The sequence below is a fragment of the Cinclus cinclus genome, chromosome 33 (genome assembly GCF_963662255.1).
Source record: "Cinclus cinclus chromosome 33, bCinCin1.1, whole genome shotgun sequence".
Lineage (NCBI taxonomy): Eukaryota > Metazoa > Chordata > Aves > Passeriformes > Cinclidae > Cinclus > Cinclus cinclus.
In genome coordinates, this window is record NC_085078.1 from 2,025,904 (window position 1) to 2,043,495 (window position 17,592).

General features: G+C 53.4%; 1 protein-coding gene across 1 annotated transcript; it reads left to right on the plus strand.

The window, feature by feature from the left end:
- Nucleotides 1-8,859: 8,859 nt before the first annotated feature.
- On the plus strand, nt 8,860-13,359 carry LOC134055592 (serine/threonine-protein kinase pim-3-like). The gene is made up of 8 exons (XM_062511998.1): nt 8,860-9,416; nt 9,591-9,930; nt 10,047-10,097; nt 10,271-10,637; nt 11,281-11,460; nt 11,721-11,818; nt 12,836-12,969; nt 13,305-13,359. The coding sequence occupies exons 1-8, from the start codon at nt 8,860-8,862 to the stop codon at nt 13,357-13,359; spliced, it is 1,782 nt and encodes a 593-aa protein (XP_062367982.1).
- The last annotated feature ends 4,233 nt before the right edge of the window (nt 13,360-17,592 follow it).

Consider the following 17,592-nt stretch of genomic DNA (forward strand, 5'->3'; position numbering starts at 1 on the left):
CAGCGAGGTGGGGCAGCCGGGGGTTGACGACAGCCCGCAGGGACAGAGGCACAGGGCATGGACACCGTAGGACAGCCTGGGCTGCAGAGGGCACAGGGATGGGCAGCAGCTGAAAGGCCCTGCCAGAGCCACCTCCTGAAGCACTTTGGCCATGGCTGCTGGCCCTGGGCCCTTGGCCAGCAGGGGACAAGTGAGCCTTGCTGTGCTGAGGTTTGCTCAGCATCAGAGACACCTTTCCCTTGTTTGTCTGCACCTGTCATCGCTTCCACCAGTGTTCTGCTCTAACTGGAACCTGGGGACACTTTCTCCGATGTGTCCCTCAGTGGCACCCATTACAGCTTCTAGAATCTTTGGACTTTAAATATCACTTTGAGTTCTTGACAAGATTTTTGAGCACACTCTCAGGGACTGAGTCTGATATAAACAACATCAAAGCCCTGAGAGGGTCATTAAAGTCATTCAGCTGTGTCTGTGCTGCTGAGCTGGGCTGGGCTGGGCTCCTGGCTCAGAGGGTGATCCTGCCAATCAAGAAGATCTACAAAATGACATTTCTACTGAGGAGCAGCTCCTGTGTGCAGCCCAGCAGGGCTGGGGCACTGCCTGCGGCCACCCCGGCTACAGCACAGGGGCACAGAGAGCTTCAATCTGTCAGGGCTGGGAAGATGCTCAGAGGTGACTGGGGCGGAATCACTCCCAGCCTTTGACACAGGAAGCCTCTGGCTGCAGGACAATGCAGCTGCAGCTCCTGGAGTCATCTCCTAAAGCTGGAACATTTCACGGACGATGCATTCTCTAAGTACCACTCAGAGTATCTCTGGTACAGAGGATGACAAGCTGGGAGCTTGTCACGATCTGCCAGTACAGGCGGGGATCATGATGGTTCGTTTTGATCTCGAGGTACAAAAGACACAGCAGGGGACAACAGTATGCTTCAGAATACTCACAGCAGAGCACTTTTATTTGGTGCCAAGCACACAGTTATGTGCTATAGATGGCAGAGTTTTTAAGGAAACAAAGTCAAGAGATAGAGAGAAAGAGGGGAAAAGAGGGGAAGGGAAATAGCTACCAAGGGATGAGACACCATCCTTGTGGTCATAGACGGGTGTGCTCGGGGCCTTCTGCCAATGGACGGGTCTTCCCTCTGTGGGGAGATCTCAAGGGGCTTCTTCAAGGAGTCACCTTCTTAAAGTCTTTCCTCAAAGCGAATGGCTTCTGGCCATGAGGTAGGGATTTTTACGGACCACTGTGTGTCCAGAGAAGCAGGCACCCACATGTCTGGGCCGGCACTTATGACGGCACAGCACAGCACGGCACAGTGCACCTGTGACAGCCACCTGCCACGCGTCTACCTCGGCCGGGTCAGAGCTCCTGCTCAAAGCCGACCAGGTCAGGAGCACGTGGGGTACACGGGCATCTTCTTGCGACGGTCATGAGGAAAATGAGGGAACCTTTGGACCGTCTCTTACGCCACCCCGTGACTCACAATCTTTGTCGAGAGAGCTCCTTTGTAGTGTTGTTGCTGCGGTGTCTTCAGTTGCGAAGTGTAGAAGAATGGCTTAGAGAGAAAGGCCATATTCCCATGCGAGAACTAGCTGACAGGGCTTTGGGAAAATACTGACACAGTGGGTATTTTGAAGGACAGCTTTTCCTTGAGCAATAGATATGGAACCACTTTTGCAATAACAGGATACTTCCGTTAAGATAGTATGCAGAACCTCCGCAGCTAAAGGATCACAAGAATGAGGAACTGGGTGGGACTGACCTTTGCTGCGGTAGCCAGTGATGAGCTTGCTTTTGCACTATGTATGAGCTTAATTATTGATGATATAAATGTAACTAAGAGCATGCAATAAATTGTGACTTGCTGATCATTCACACTGAGTGCTGCATTTCTCCCGCCAACTCCAACAGCGAAGTCTTCAGGACTCATCCAGGTTGGTAGCATATTCCGAAAAACAGGGACAGAAAGTCAGCCAAAGAAAAAAGTAGGAAAGGGAAAGGGAAAGGGAAAGGGAAAGGGAAAGGGAAAGGGAAAGAACAAGTTCAATCTTTCAAAGTAATTTCAATTTAAGTAAGTATTTTCAATTTAAAACACAAGTAAAATCATTAATCAGTAATTTCTATTTGAAACACTAATTTAAGTAATTTCAATTTAAAACACACGTAAAATAATTAATAAGTAAATGGAACACAATTTAAAATAATGAATAAGCAATTTCAGTACAAAACACAAGTAAGATAATTAAAAAACAAGTCAATACCAGTACATCATTTCAACAAAATTTAAAATAATTAAGAAGTATTTTAAGTAGATACTTAATAAAATATAATAATTTCTCAGTAATTGGAGTTTGAAAACACAAGTCGTCAATATAACACCTTATTTTAAATACTCATGTGTTTTTCATCTTGCACCAATAACCTTAGGGACGTCAACAGTGACTGACTTGTGTATATTCATTATGGATGTCAAGTGTGTTAACTGCTTCATCATTCTCCAATTCATGTTGTACAGGATTGCTGATATAAGCAAAACCAATCAAAACCAAAATCAAAAGGACAGTGATGGGATGACACAATTTGTTCAGGACACCTGTGGCAGTAGGTGACCACCCAAAGAGGGTATCCCACCACTTGAGTTCAGCATCTTTCTTTACTCTTTCCAAAACATGATGTAGTTCCTTTACATGGTGATGAAGAGTTATCAGAGTTTTGGTCTGTTTTTCTTAATCCTTTCCAAAATTTCAATTAAATCCTGGGGAAGCAGCAATTGCTTTACCAGAGCGAGGTTCATTCCAACGGGAGTAGGCAATAAATGGTGGATTCATGTGTAATTGGACTGCAAAAGGTGGCAAGACGTAACTGGGACTACATAAGGAAATCACATCCTACAATTCTAGTAAAGTTACAAATGCAAACATTCGAATGATTTTTAGTATGCACTACCAAATTTTCTATGATAACAGGTTGCCAGCAGTTCTTAAGCATACACAACCATTGCCTATATAAATCAGCACCGTTTCAGGAATCTCGCTTGGACGTATTTCAAAGTTACAAACATTTGGCTCTGTGTCCAAACAAATATCTTGAGCTCTAATTGCGTTACTTTCACAGATAAACCCTTGTTGTTCCCGGACAGTACAAGTTTCCAAATTCACAGTTTCCCACTTCTCACCAATTTGACGGGCCCATTCTCTATGCTTAAAAGGATAGAGAATAGCTCCATCACGATTCAGCCCGAATGCAATGATGGCGAATATGGAATGCACTGAAGCATTATGTATCATCAGCACAAAGGCTCTGGCTGTGTTTGTGCTGGGGTCATAGCTAAAATGTACCAAGTTCCACCAGGATTGGAATTCTCCTTCAAAGTCAGTGGCACTATCCCAAATTCTTTGCCGAATTTCAGTAGGAAAAGTGCCTTCCTCGCCTTCTCTGATAATTGAGGCAGCAACAAACCGCACCCACAGCTGAGCCTGGATACAGCTGAGACCTAAAGAGATGTTATTTTGTGCAGCACCGAGTTCATCAGTTATCGGTTTGCGGTCATTTGCATTTACCTTTTCCCAATTTGCCAAAATGTTTGATAGGAACCATTGTTGGGTTCCCAAAGCTGTCAAAGATGACTGCAGTGGTTGCTGTAATTTGGTGACATCTCCAGACGTAGTAGCCAATTTATTCCTCAGTACTTCTGAATCAATGCTACTGAAAATTCCCAATCCTGCTCCCACAACGCCGATTATGTCTCTTGTCATTCGTTTGTTAAAAGGGTTCAGGATAAGCGGTGGTGGAGTAGCAGGTGTCACAATAGTCACATCAAATTCCCCCCAGTATTTTGTATTGTTTTTACCACACATGATTTTATGGGAAAACTGTACAGCAATGAAATGGAGCCAACAATTCTGATTTTAAATTTTACAAAGTACAACACGGCCGTGAGGTCTTGTGCCATAACTGTGTACAAGTTTGATGAGGGATTCAGCAATGAATTTATGTGTTATTGTAACCATGAAGCTTTGTCATTTCAATCTTGTTGGTTTAGTTCAAGTAAAATTATACCAACAGTCAGGAAGTATCAGCAGTGTTATCATGGGTTATCTGGTTCTTCATGTCCCTCGGTGCTCTTCTGTGAAAAGTAAACGCAACAGAGTCTGCCATGAAGAGGCAGGAAATTAAAATGATGAAACTATCTAGCATGTGTGAAGCTACCCACCGCATGGCAAAATTCTCTTACCTTGCGATAGTTCAAATTTCTTGCCACCTCTCTCTTTTGCCATACTGGAATTCGGTTAACTTCCCAATCATTTTGTTGCCAAAAAGGAAGCCACTCTGTACATCCCTGAAACACAGCATAAGAGTCAGTGTAGATGCAAACAAGAGAGGTATTGTGTACCTCACACTGGAAAACACTCCAGGCAGCCATCAGTTCCCCAACGTGAGCACTGCCTTCTCCCTCAGTAATGATTCATTCATCAGAAGTGTGGAGGGCTACTGCTCTGTGTTTCCACACCTTTCCCTCTGGTTTGGCAGAAGCATCAGTGAACCAAGAATTTGCTGATTGTTCAGAGGAGAAAGGAGGGGCTACTTTAATTGCCGAGGCAGCTTTGTCTTGGCTGCTCCCCAAGCTCTCAGTTTCTTGTATAGCCCAATGTTTTATAGCTCCTTCTGTTATTGAGAAGATGTTACAATAATGTTCAATCTGGGCATACCACTTCCTAGCTGAGGATCTATGGGCCACCACATCAGGCAGGGGAGCCCCAGTAGTGACCACTACGATCACTTTGAAAGGACCTCTTAATGTAATTGGTCATTGCCCTACAAGTTTCTCCACTTCTATGAGAGCTAAGCTAACCGCAAACAGTCATTTAACCCAGATAGCGTATCTTTATTCAGCATCTTGAAAGCCACGGAACTACAAACAAATAACAGGCCTTGTAGGACCATCAGGGCCTTGTTGCCATATGTGAACCGACAACCCCGAGATGGGGAATCCCCACTCTACCTGGAAAGGGTCTGTGGGGTGAACAGGGCCCAGGGCTTGATGAGCTGTTGCTTCAAAAATCAGCACTTGCAGTGCTTCCTCCTGAGAAAGAGTCCAATCCCATTTCACCCCTTCCCTCAGCAAGTCATAAAGAGGCCTGGCAATTATTGAAAAGTCTGGAATGTGTTTTCTCCAGAACACTAATAATGTCCACATTTTATGGCTGTTGGCAGGACAACGCGAAGGTGAACCTGGTGTCTGCTGAGAAGGGGTTGTATAGGGAGAAAAGGGAATGGGGCCCAGAGTGGGTGGAACCATTTTTGGTACATTGCTCTGCTTCTTTCAGTGGGTCCAGAAGTTCTAAAGTTTTAGTGTGTTCCTCTCTTAGAGCACTTTCTAACAACTGTTTCTCATTTTGCAACAAAGAGCACTCATGTTTTCCAACAAAGATACTTGTTCCTTTCTTCATTTAGTTGTTCTGGCAAAATTTGAACTCATTTTTGTAGAGAATTTATAATTGTAGTCTCCTCATTTGTTTGCTTGAAGTGATTTTCTAGAGCTGCCCTAAGACAGGCTCCCAAAACAGAACAGAGTACAGTTTTATTTTTGTACAGTTTGAATTTTGACTCCCTTTGCAGAGAACATATTCCATCAATCACATTTTCTAAATTATACCAATTATTTGGTGCCCACTCTTCTCCTCCCTGAGAGGGTCTGGCACTATATATAGCTAATAGAGCAAAAAATGCAGCTTTATTTGTTGCACTGCAATTTTCACTCATTTTATGAAGGGGCAAGTAAAAACCACTGCAGGGAGGTATATCACTTAAGTTACACACACGCGCACACACACACACACACACACACACACACACACACACACACACACAACTTTTCTCTGTGTTCCCTTTCACTTCCCTGTGTGGGTGAAGAGACCAAAGCTGCTTGGGAGGCACTAGCTTCAGTACAAATCTCTGGTTGTCTCTTTGCTACACCAAGCAGTCAAAAAAAACACAATAAAAACCAACAAAACAGTCCTGTCTTCCACACCAAGAGATCCTAGAGTGAAATTCTACAGACAGAGCCCTCAAACAAGTGTGGGGGTGCTCTCCACCTAGGCCTGTGCAGTTTGCAGGAAATCTGAACTTGCCCACCCTTGCTTTCTGGACAAGCTCACTCCTTTTGAGGTGACCAGCTAGGTGCGGCTGGAGCAAGATGTCCTTCCCCTATTACAGACTACACACAACCTTGCAGCCCTTCTGTCTGTCATAATCCAGTCCGTGATGCCAATTTAATGTCACGATCCGCCAATCCAGGCGGGGATCGTGATGCTTTGTTTTGATCTTGAGGTGCAAGACACAGAGCAGGGGGACAGCAGTATGCTTCAATATAGCACTTTATTTGATGCTAACAATTCAGTTGTGCGACAGAGGGGAGAGTTTAAGGAAACAAAAGGGGAAAAGAGGGGAAGGGAAATAGCTACCAAGGGATGGGACGGAGTCCTCGTGGTCTTCGGCCAATAGACGTGTCTTCCTTACGTGGGGAGATCTCAAGAGGCTTCTCCAAAGAGTCACCGTTTTACAGTCTTTTCTCAAAGTGAGCGATGTCTGGCCAAGAGGTGGGGAGATTTATGGACTATGGTGTGCTCAGAGAAGCAGGTGCCAATCTGACTGGGCTATTGTGGCCTCGAAGAGCAGTGCACCATGACGGCACAGCACAGCACAGCTGCAAACAGTTATTTGGTAAACCTCTACCTCGGCCAGGCCAGAACTGTTCAAAGGCAACCAGGCCAGAAAACTCCTGTCTGGACCGAGTGGGGTTCACCAGGGTCTTCTTGTGATGGTCGTGAGGCAAATGAGGGAAACTTCGGACCGTCTCTTCCAGATGACAGGAGATGAATTCCCAGAAGTGGCTGTAACGGCCATCTATGGGGTTGGGAGCATTTTGGAGTCTGGGGATGCTTTTGGGGTGAGCCAAATGGGTGCTGCGGGGGCACTTAGAGATCCTGGGAGGTCTGGGGGACACATACGTGACATGTGGTGGGTGGACACTGGGGTTCTGTGAAGCCCAGGGCATGACGGGCGTTGTTGTCCCAGCTCCAACGGGGCTCAACTGGGCCGTGGGGCATGACGGGAGCCACAGGCAAAAACAGAAAAGATGGCGCCAGCACCAGGCACCGCCCCCAAAGTGCCAAGACCCAGCACTGATTGGTTGTGTGCAGTGATGGGCGGGAGTCTTGGCAAATGGGAGGCACCAGAGGCAGGAGCCCACTCCATCCCCAGTACAGCCCCGTACAAACCCAGTGCCCCTCCAGGTCATCCCAGTACACCCCAGTCCCACCCAATACACCTGGCTTAGTTCCCAGTCCATTCCAGTTCCTCCCCGTATTATCCACAGTAGGCGTCAGTGTCCCCCAGCCATCCCCACAGTGCGCCCTGTGTCCCTAGTTTGTCCCAGTACTTCCAAGTATCAATCCCAGTATGTCCCAGTAGTTTTCAGTGCAACCCCACAGTCCATCCCAGTCCACCCAGATTCCCCCTCAGCATTCCCCATGTTCCCACGTTGACCCACTCCTCCCCAGTATCACTCCCAGTATGTCCCAGCGTTTCCCACAGTGCTCCCAGTGTTCCCCAGTATGTCCCAGTTCTCCCAAATGTTTCCAAGGAAACCTGACCTTCTCACGGTTGCCGTGGCACACAAACCCAGCCGTGGGATCAGTGCAGTGTCCATGGCCCTGTACAGCCCCTGGCAGTGGCCCAGTGCAGGATGCGATGATGATCCACCTGCAGAGCTGGCCCAGGGCAGCTCTGCAGTGCTTTTGGTGGCACCTTGGGCAGGCACACTCCTGAGGACTATGTCTGTTTGCAGTGGAGAAAATTAGGAGTTTTAGATTGTTTAAAAAAATTAAAAAGGGAAAACATCTCTTTGCCTGAGCGCAGCCAGTTCTCCAAGCAAAGCAGGTTCCAGATGAGGGAGGACAGACGGGATGGGGCTGGGCAAAGTGGAGCAAGGTTGTCCACACTGGGTCAGACCTCAAGGAACAGCTTCTCTGAGCAGGCCAGACCTGCCGAGGAGAGACCCTGGATCAATATCAACCACACAATGCTCTAATCACCTCTGCTCTAAAATCAGCAGTAATAAAATACACCCTTTAAAACTCCAATGGATATTTCTCCATAACTGCAGCAGAAAACCTTCCTCATGGACTGCACCAGACCAGAGGGAAATCAAGGCAGAGCCGTGGTTTGTCAGGACTTGCTTGATCTCCGTGAGCCCCGTGGTGCATTTGGTGCTGAGTCCTTGAACCTCAGGGCCTAGGAGGAGATTGCACAAACCCTTTGAGGAGTCCAATTCAGAAGAACCTTTCAGCTGCTGCCCATGCCTGTGCCTTGGGCTGGCCCAGACTCCTTCTGGGGGATGTGTTGCACCTCAGCCCTGCTCTGGGAGAGAAATTCCTTCTCCTTGTTTCCAGTCTGGGCCTCCACAGCTGCCCTTGGCATTAATTGTTTCTTTCTCTGGATATTCTCTGTCAAAAGAGCCATCATCTCTGAAACTGCCCATCAATCCCTCCCAGGGCTCTCCTCTGCTGTCCTCAGTCTCCAGCCCACTGAGCACAGAACTCCTTTCTCCACTCCTTTGACCACTATCAAATGGTCATGTGCTTGAGGCCATGGGCACCTGGACAAGAAGGACAGTTCTTTTCCATAGAAAGGAACGTAGGGAGCCCCAGTGTTTCAAAGGCAGGGAAGAGTCGGCCCTCAGGAAGCCAAGGTAACCTACATAGTCCTGGCAGCTTTTGTCTGGGAGCTATCCTTGTATATATCCAGAATTTCAGAGGCAGTATCCCAATCTTGGCCGTCAAGGACTGTGCTTGAACGATGTTTTATTCTCCATGGAAAGAAAAGGCTCAGGGGCTGCCCCCGGGGTGCGCGGGGCTTGGCACAGGGCTGAGAAGGCAACGGAAAAACGGAAAAACGGAAAAACGGAAAAACGGCCATGGGGACAAACGGCCCCAGGGCTTCAGTTGCAGCAGCAGCAGCAGCGGCGGCAGCAGCAGCGGCAGAAGCAGCAGCGAATCAAGCGACTTTGTCGACCCTCTGGATCTCCTCTCCCCCTCCCGCAGTCCCACAGCCTCTCTCAGTCACCGTTTCCCGGTGTCTCCCTCCTCTCCCAGTCTCCCTCTCCCCGTTCCGAGCCGGCTCATGCCCCCAGCCCGCCCTCGGCCCCGAGCGGGGCTTCCCCGTCCCCGTCCCCGTCCCCGTCCCCGGCCGTCCTGCCGCGGTCTCTCCTCCGCCCGGCTCTGGCTGTACTGGCAGTGGCGCTGCTGGGCGGGGATCAGTGCCTGGTGCGGCATCGCCTCCCTTTGGCTCCGCCTGTCCCGGCCCCGGCCCCGGCCCCGGCCCCGGCCCCGGCCCCGGCCCCGGCCCCGGCCCCGGCCCCGGCCCCGGCCCCGGCCCCGGCCCCGGCCCCGGCCCCGGCCCCGGCCCCGGCCCCGGCCGCAACGTGGGCTCCGACCTCGGCCTCAACGCGGGGTCCGGCCCCGACCCCGGGCCCGGCCGCAGCCCCAGCCCCAACGTGGATCCCAGTCCCGGTCCCGGTCCCGGCGCCAGCTGCTCCCGGAGCCCGCAGAGCGCACACAGGGCGCGGCCGCTCCCGCCGCCTCCGTTGGGGCTTCCCCGGCCCGAGCTCCGCCGCTCGGCAGCGCGGCCGCTGGCCCCGAGCCGCCGCTGTCGCGTTCCAAAGAGCGAACGCCAGGGGCTGCCCGGCCCGGGACGGCTGAGGGGCGCTCGGGGCCCGTGTCTGGCCCCGGGCCGAGCGCTGACAGCCGCGTCTCGCCGGCAGGGAAGGTGGAGCACGGCATTAAGGAGCGCTACCAGCTCGGTTCGCTGATGGGGCGCGGCGGCTTCGGCAGCGTCTGGGCGGCGACGCGGCTCTCGGACGGCGCCCCGGTGAGTGGAGGGGCCGGCGGCGGGCGGAGGAGGAGGAGGCTGAGGAGGGGTCGGGGAAGGATGGGGCTCGGCAGGGCGGGCGGCGAGCTAAGCCCTCTGCTCCCCTTGGCTTGCAGGTGGCCATCAAAAGGGTGCCACGGAACCGCGTCCGACACTGGGGTGAGCTGGTGAGTGAGCGGGGGTCAGCGGGAGAAGCCGGGGCGTGCGGGGTGGGCATGAGCCGAGGCCCAGCAGGGTGGACAGCGCGTGTGGGGCCAGCAGAGCATTCCGGGCTGGGTGAGGGCTTCCCGAGCCCTGGCACGGCATCAGCCCCGCTGACGGCATCGTGGTCCTCCTGCAGCCCGACGGCACCAGCGCACCAATGGAGATCGTGCTCCTGGACAAGGTGTCCACTGGCTTCCCTGGTGTTGTCCAGCTGCTGGAGTGGCTTGAGCTCCCCAGCGAGATCCTGATGGTGCTGGAGCGCCCGGAGCGGTGTCAGGACCTCCGTCATTTCATTCGGGCACGGGGGTTCCTGTCCGAGGAGGTGGCGCGGCAGCTGTTCCGCCAGGTGCTGGAGGCCGTGCAGCACTGCACCAGCTGCGGAGTCCTGCACAGGGATGTCAAACCGGAGAACATCCTCGTTGACCTGGCCAGCGGGCAGGCAAAACTGATTGATTTTGGCTGTGGCACCTACCTGCAGGACACAGCCTACACTCACTTTGCAGGTGAGCCCACACAGCGCCGTCTTCCCGCTCCCAGCATCTCCTGGCCCAACAGCTCAGGGCCCAGCCTGGCTGTGGGAGCGCGGACTCTCCTTTTTGCTGCCAGTCATGGCACTGAGTCTTCAGCTGAGTTGCTTTCCACTGGGGGCGGCTGGGGGGACAGCTTCCAGCCCTGCTGGCAGCCTTTGCCAGCCACTGTGCCCAGGACTGGGGCTGGGGCAGCCAGCCTGACAAAAACACCCATGGGTGGGGGTAGTAGGGGAGCAGGGGAGGGGCAGAACCTGCGCACCCGCTGTTTTGGTGTGCAGGTGAGAAAGGGCTTGCACTACTGTGCTCACCTTGTTTGCCTTGGCCTCATAATTGTTTTTTGGGGCAATGCAGGCAGGGAGGATGGAGACATGGATTTCCCCACCACTGAGTGGGTTTTTCCTTGTCATGCTCAGGCCTTGCTAGGGCTTCTGCTGCCCTCTTGCAGCACCAGTGGCTTCTTTTCCAAGCCCAAGTTTGTACACACGTCCCAGGTGCTGGCCAGAGGCAAGGGGTCACACCATGTGCCATTGGTGCAGCCCTAGCATGGCCAAGGATTCTGGGGCCAGGCTCTGGGAGCAGCAGCATTCCCCTGATGAACTCCATCTCTGTCCCATAGGAACACGGTCCTACAGCCCCCCGGAATGGACCCGCTTTGGCTGGTACTATGGCAAGCCAGCTACCATCTGGTCCCTGGGCATCCTGCTGCACCAGATGGTCTGTGGGAAGCACCCTTTCAGGAGGGGCCGGAACATCAGCTGGAACCATCAGCTCTCACTGCCACAACGGCTCTCTCAAGGTGAATCCTCATCTCTGGGCACGGGGGGAATGGGAGGCAGTGCTGGGAGACAGCAGTGGGCTCGTGAGCATCCCGCTCTGGCAGCTGCTGAGCACGTGGCACAGGTCCTGCTCTCCTGCTCTCCTCCAAAACAAAGAACTGATGGGAGGCTTTAGGCCCAGCTCTGAGCACACGCAGCATGGCTTGGGCATGGGAATAATGGGGCAAAGCAGACTGCAGCCTCCTCCAAGTGACCGGTGGTTTCTGCTTTCTCTCTCCAGACTGCCAAGATCTGATCAAAAGGTGTTTATCCATGCTCGACATAGAAAGGCCCTCATTAGAAGACCTGCTTTGTGACCCTTGGATGCAGCAAATTCACCTGACGTAGAAGAAGGGAGAGAGCCACAGGCGCACTTTGATGCAGGGCTCTGGTAAGTTCCAGCTCCACACAGGCCTTGGCAATCAGAAGCAAAGAAGCCCAGACTGTTTTGTCCTGCCTGTGCCACTGCACCCAGGTCATCAGATGGGAACACCCAGCCCTTGGGCTGGAGCTGAGCTGCTCTCTGCCCAGCACTGGTGGCCACCATCTGAGCTGGTTTGGCTTGTCCTGGTTCACTGACAGCTGGGGCCCTGGGCAGAACACTGAGAGCCTGGTCTCCCCCCCAGGGAAGGAGAAGGAGCCCCTGGAGAAGCTGTAGCAGGTGGGGCTGCTGCTGCTGGGGACAGCGAGGATGACATCAAGGATGACAACCTCTTCCTCCACCTGGCCACTGGCAAGCTGAAGATGACAGACTTGGATTCTGGCACCTTCTTCAAAGCCAGGCTCCACACAGCAAATTTACAGATGAGTCCAGACCCAGGGGGATGCTCCCAGATTTGGGCATTGCACAGCCTGCCCCGGAAACAAAGGTTCCCCCTTTGCTGGGGAGGATAAAATTGATTCTTCTGTCGTCTGCCAAGCTGCCTTTTGGCAGGACTGGAGGATGGGCTGGGGTGGGTACGAAATGGGAGTTGGCTCCTGGCCCTGCCAACAGCCCCCAGCACCCACCGTGCCCCAGCTGGGGCTGGGGCAGCCAGCTTGACACAAACAAAGCCCCGTGGTGGGAGCAGAGGTGGGGCTCCAGAATTGTGCTTGGCTGCTTTGCTTTGCAGGCAAGGAAGGGCTTGGGCTGCTCCACTGCCCTTGCTTGCTTTGGGATCACCATAACTTTTGCGGCAGCGCAGGGGGAAAGGGAGAAAGCACGGGCTTCTCTCAGCCATGGGTGGCTTTTTCCCTGGCATGTAGGGTTGGGCCTTCCTCAAGCCCTTGATAGAGATAAGATTTTTTACCATTTCTCTTTTCCCCCCCTTTGCACTGTAACCTATTTTCATTATTTTGTTGTTTGTTTCTCTAAAGGAAGTGTTCCAGGTGGGGTCCAGTGTGGATCAGGAGGTGCTTGGGACCAGCTGCGGTGTGGACGGGCCGTGCGCTTGGAGAAGGCTGAGGACATCGTTTGGGACCAGCTTTTCTGCCAGCAGCGATGGCATGAGGTGAGTCCCCGTCTTCTTTGCATGGTGGGATAAGAGCTTTTGGGAAATGGCAGCAAACACCGGAGCATCCTGCTGTGGCAGCTGCTGAGGAGGAGGATGTGCCATGGCTGGCTGCAGGCTGGGCACATGTCCTGCCCTCCTGCTCTGCTGCCCAATGAGGGGCAGCAATGATGGGCAGCTTTGGGCACTGCTCTGGGCATGGCCAGCGTGGCCTGGGCACCGTGGGAGCTGGGACAAGGGTGAGCCTTCAGGAGCCTTCAGCTGACGGGCAATTTCTGGTTTCTCTCCTTGCAGCCGGGCCCTGTGGATGCTGAGGCTGCTCTGGGCTCTGCCAGGGCTCTGCTGCAGCTCAGCACCGGGCCCGAATCAGCCAAAGGAGAAATGGTGTGACCTGCAGCAGAGACTTGCTTGAGCATTTTGGCAACGCAGCTCAAGTTTGCAGAGTGTACACCTCCAAGGGAAAACAAAGTAAACCTGTTCAATACCTTCTGAAATGAAATCAATCTGGAACGACCCCAAATGACATTTTCAGCTTGCACAAGCTGTAGCTCAGCCCTCCTCTGAACAGTTCTCTCCCCCACCTGCCTTTTACTTCACAACTGCTCCCTCCTTTCCCCCACTGAGTTCCCAGCCCATCACAGTGTCCATCACGTTGTTGCCTTCCTTGATGCCCCTCACCACGAGGAACACTGATCCCCAGGCTTAGGATCTCATGCTGTCACTGGCTGAAGAGCAGCAATGTATCAGAGGTCCAGTGAGATTTTAGTGTCATTCAGAGCTGCTCTCCAGCCCTCAGTTCTCCTCACTGCTGAGTTCCCACTCCCTTTTCCTCGTCCTTCCAGCAGGATGAACTCTGTGAATCCCCCTGAGCTTCCCCACTCTTCCCAGCCCACCCATGCACCTCAGTTAGGCTGAAGCTGAAGCTTCTTTGTCTCCTCTGGCACAGCAGTGCAGTCCCCTGTGCAGGGAGCCCCAGCCCCAGAGCACAGCACACAGCAGTGCTGGGCTGGGCTGGACCAGCTCCCCTCCACCCCTGCCTTGGCTGTCTGTGGCAACTGAATGCTCCCTGTTTGGAGCTGTCATTGCAGGACGGCCCCAGGGCAGAGCCCAGCCGGGCTCCCACTGCATCCCCTGAAGCTTGGGGCAGACACTGGGCCCTGGGCTGAGGTTCGTGGGGAGCACCCAGAGCTGTGGCTTGCAGTCAGTGTTTGCAAGCCTTGTGTTCTCATCTCCTGCAGCCTGTGGGGAAAACAACCTGTGCTGCCAGGCCAGCACTGCCCCTCTGGGCAGGGACAAGGCTGAAGGGCTTTCCCATTTCAGAGCAGCCAGCATTGAGCCTTGGCAGGGCCTGGCACGGCTGGAGCCAGGTTTGTCTCCCGTCCAGGACTCACTGCTCACCCACCCCCACTGTGCTCACTTACCCATGGACAGAAGGGTCTGTCTATGCCAGGGGCTCTGGGATGTCTCTGTACCCATGGACTGAAGGGTCTCTCTGTGCCAGGGTTTCCATGATGTCTTTGTACCCACGGGTGTAGAATGAACACAGAGACTGAAAAGTGTCAGTCACGTTGCTTTCACACTCCTTCTTTTCTGTACAAGACACATCCATGTACTCCACCATGTATGGCTATATTAAAAGGGTTGGAAAGGATAGAGATTTCCCACCGAGCTCTAACTTTGGCATAACTCACCTTGGAAGCCAGTGGCCGGGGGATTTTTTTCACAACTCTGTGAGTAGGTGTCCAGGAGCTGAAGGGAGCAGCATTTAGAAGCAATTTCATGCCGGATTTCTATGCAGGAAGTGGAGTTGACAACCATCTGCATCTCTGCAGCTGTGCTGGGACTCTCTTCCCTCCACCTCTGCTCACAGGCACTGCCCCTGCAGGGACAGAAAAGGGTGAGGAAGACCTGTCTTGGTCACACAGGGCAGAGCAGGACGCTTTATTGTACCTCAATGCACAGTGATCATGCCTCTTTACTGTCTGCTTAACACAAACACAGTACCTGCTGATGTAGCAATACTGTGACTAAAGGCATCCCTCTATGGAAAATATTATCAAAAGATAAGAAATGAATAGTAGAACACACCAAATAGAGTAACAAAAAAGACACATGGCACAAAGCAGTCTGGGCAGTCTGTAATGAGTTCCATTCTTAAGTTTATACAGACAACAAACAGGCACTTTATTAATAGTTTCTGGAAAGCACAGAGTTGTTATATTTCTCAGGGCATCCTCAAGCTCAGGCTGTAGAGAAGGGGGGTGCAGTTTTGGAGGCACCACCAAATAGAGAACCGACAGTGCCAGACCCAGGGATGGGCACCAGGGTGGCACAGGTGACCTTTAGGTTTTGCAGGGCCCAGGCACAGGGGCTGTGCCAGAGCCAGGGCTGAGGTCACACTCTGTGGGCTGAGGCAGATCCCCAGCCAGAAATCCCCCCCTGACCCAGCAGCTCTGCAGTGGTGGCCACCAGGCCAGCTTGCCAAGGGAGGCTTGTGGCCATGCCCTGCAGGGAGCTGCTGCTGCCAAGGTGCCTTTGGTGTCTCGGGCTCTCCCTGGCACAGGTCCCACCCCGGCACTCTGCTCTTGTGCCCGAGCCCTTTCCTGTGTTGGGGTTGGCTCGAGGCTTTTCCTGCAGCAGGATCTGCTCTGGCCATGGCACAGGAAACGCAGTTCCTCCTGGAGTAGGAGGCTCTGCCTGGAATGGGCTCAAACATCTCCTAGAAGCCTCTGTTAGCAAAGCTCCCAGTGGAAAATGAAGAGTGGGACCATGATGCTTTTGGTTTAAAAATGCTGAAACCTGCTTGCCCAGTTTGATCCCAGTGGCTGCCTGGGGACAAACACCCACTCCCCAATAACCCTCAGGATGGGCACATCCTGCTCGGGGTGAGCACTGAGCTGGGCCCAGGGCCAGGGCATTGCAGAGACACTGTGGGGGGACAAGGGCCTTGGGGAGGTGTGGGCAAGTCCCAGACAGGGACAGTGCTGGAGTGAGAACCTTGTTGGGGATGGGGTTCCTGGCAAGCCCCATGTAGAGCAGCTGTGCAGAGTGGGAGCCAGGTACTCTGGGATGGCACAGTGGCCACAAGTGTGACAGGCTGAGGGTCAGGACAGGAGATATTCCCCTCTGGAATGTGCTCTGGGGCTGGAGACTGGACCAGCTGGGACCTGCAGTGCTGGAAAATGGGGTGGTACGGATGTGGGATGTGCCACACCTGTGTAATTCTCCAAGCCTCAGCCTCATCTTCAGGTGATCCCAATCCCCCAGCGCTCTGGGGGTCTGGTGGAAGATGGATTGTGTTGGAGTGGGGATTCACCTGTCTCCAGCTCCCTTCCCCCAGGTACCTGGGCCCTTCCAGGGGCGGCTGCCCCATACAGGAAGCTGGAGAGATGCTGGGAAAGGGGGCTGGATCCATATTGCAGGTAGGATGTACTCTGTGCCAGGGCTGGGCTTGTTGCCAGGACTGGGGGCTGTGCCAAGCCAGGCTTTGGCCTTGGGTCTTGTCAGGGAGGGCACAGGGAGGAGTCCTGTGAGGGATAAATGTGCTCCTCACTTGGTGCATCCTCCACCCGTGCTGCCAGTGCTAGAGGAAGATGAAGGTGGCTCAGTGTGTGCTCAGTGTGGCCCTGCTCTTCTCCATCCTGCTGTGCCCCCTGACACAGGCCAAGGTGAGGCCCCGATGTCATGGTGTCCCCACATGCTGTCCTTTGTAGCTTCCCATCTTTGGTTTCTTGCAAAATCGCCCTGGGATCTCCTCTTTATCCCACCCAGGGTCTATGAATGGCCTCGCACTGATCATTCCCAGTTCCTTTCCTTTTTTCACTTCAATCCTTTGCTTTTCTCTCTGGCCACTGCAGTGGTGTCTCCTGGCATCATTTGTGAATTCACCTGCCACTCACAAACCCTGTCCCAGTCTCGTCTTCTCCTCATCTGTCCTACTTCTTCTGCCCACTCCAATCCCCTCTGTTTCACTCCCATGTCCCTACACTGGAATTCCTTTCTTCTCCCCTGCATCCCAAACAGGGCCCCTTCCATATCCCCAGCCCAGTCCCTTGGCCTCCCCAGTTCACTCCAGCTCGGTGCCTTTGGGTCCCTGCTGCCTCACCACAACCTGCTTGGAGGCCCTGAATTCCAATCCCTTTGCCTGCCCCCCACGCAACCCCCCTTTGGTCCCTGCACCCTTGTTGTCCCACAGCCCCACATGTTCCAGTCCAGAACCATGGTTTGTCCTCCTTTCCCAGACACTCCTGCAAGGAACTGAAAATGATCTCCAGGAGGTGAGTGGGGGGTGGGATTGGAGGGCATCCCCTCAGGGAGCTGGGGGACAGTTTAGTCCCCCCATCTCTTGCTGGTACCGAGGGCATCCCAGTGACAAGTGAGGTCTCCTGATCTCTCTGCAGATGGATTTAGACAATGTTGTGATCCTGAAGACGCCGCTGGTGAGTACCACGAGTTCTGCCAGTGTCAGACCCTCCCCTTGCATGGCCACCGTACTCTAGGTCATCCCTGTGCTGGAAGCACAGCCCGGTGCACCCCTACTGACACCCCAGACAACACCCCTGCACCTTTTGAGTTTTGCTAGGAAACCCCCTTGACCAGGACTCCCCGTTGCCTTCCCATCCC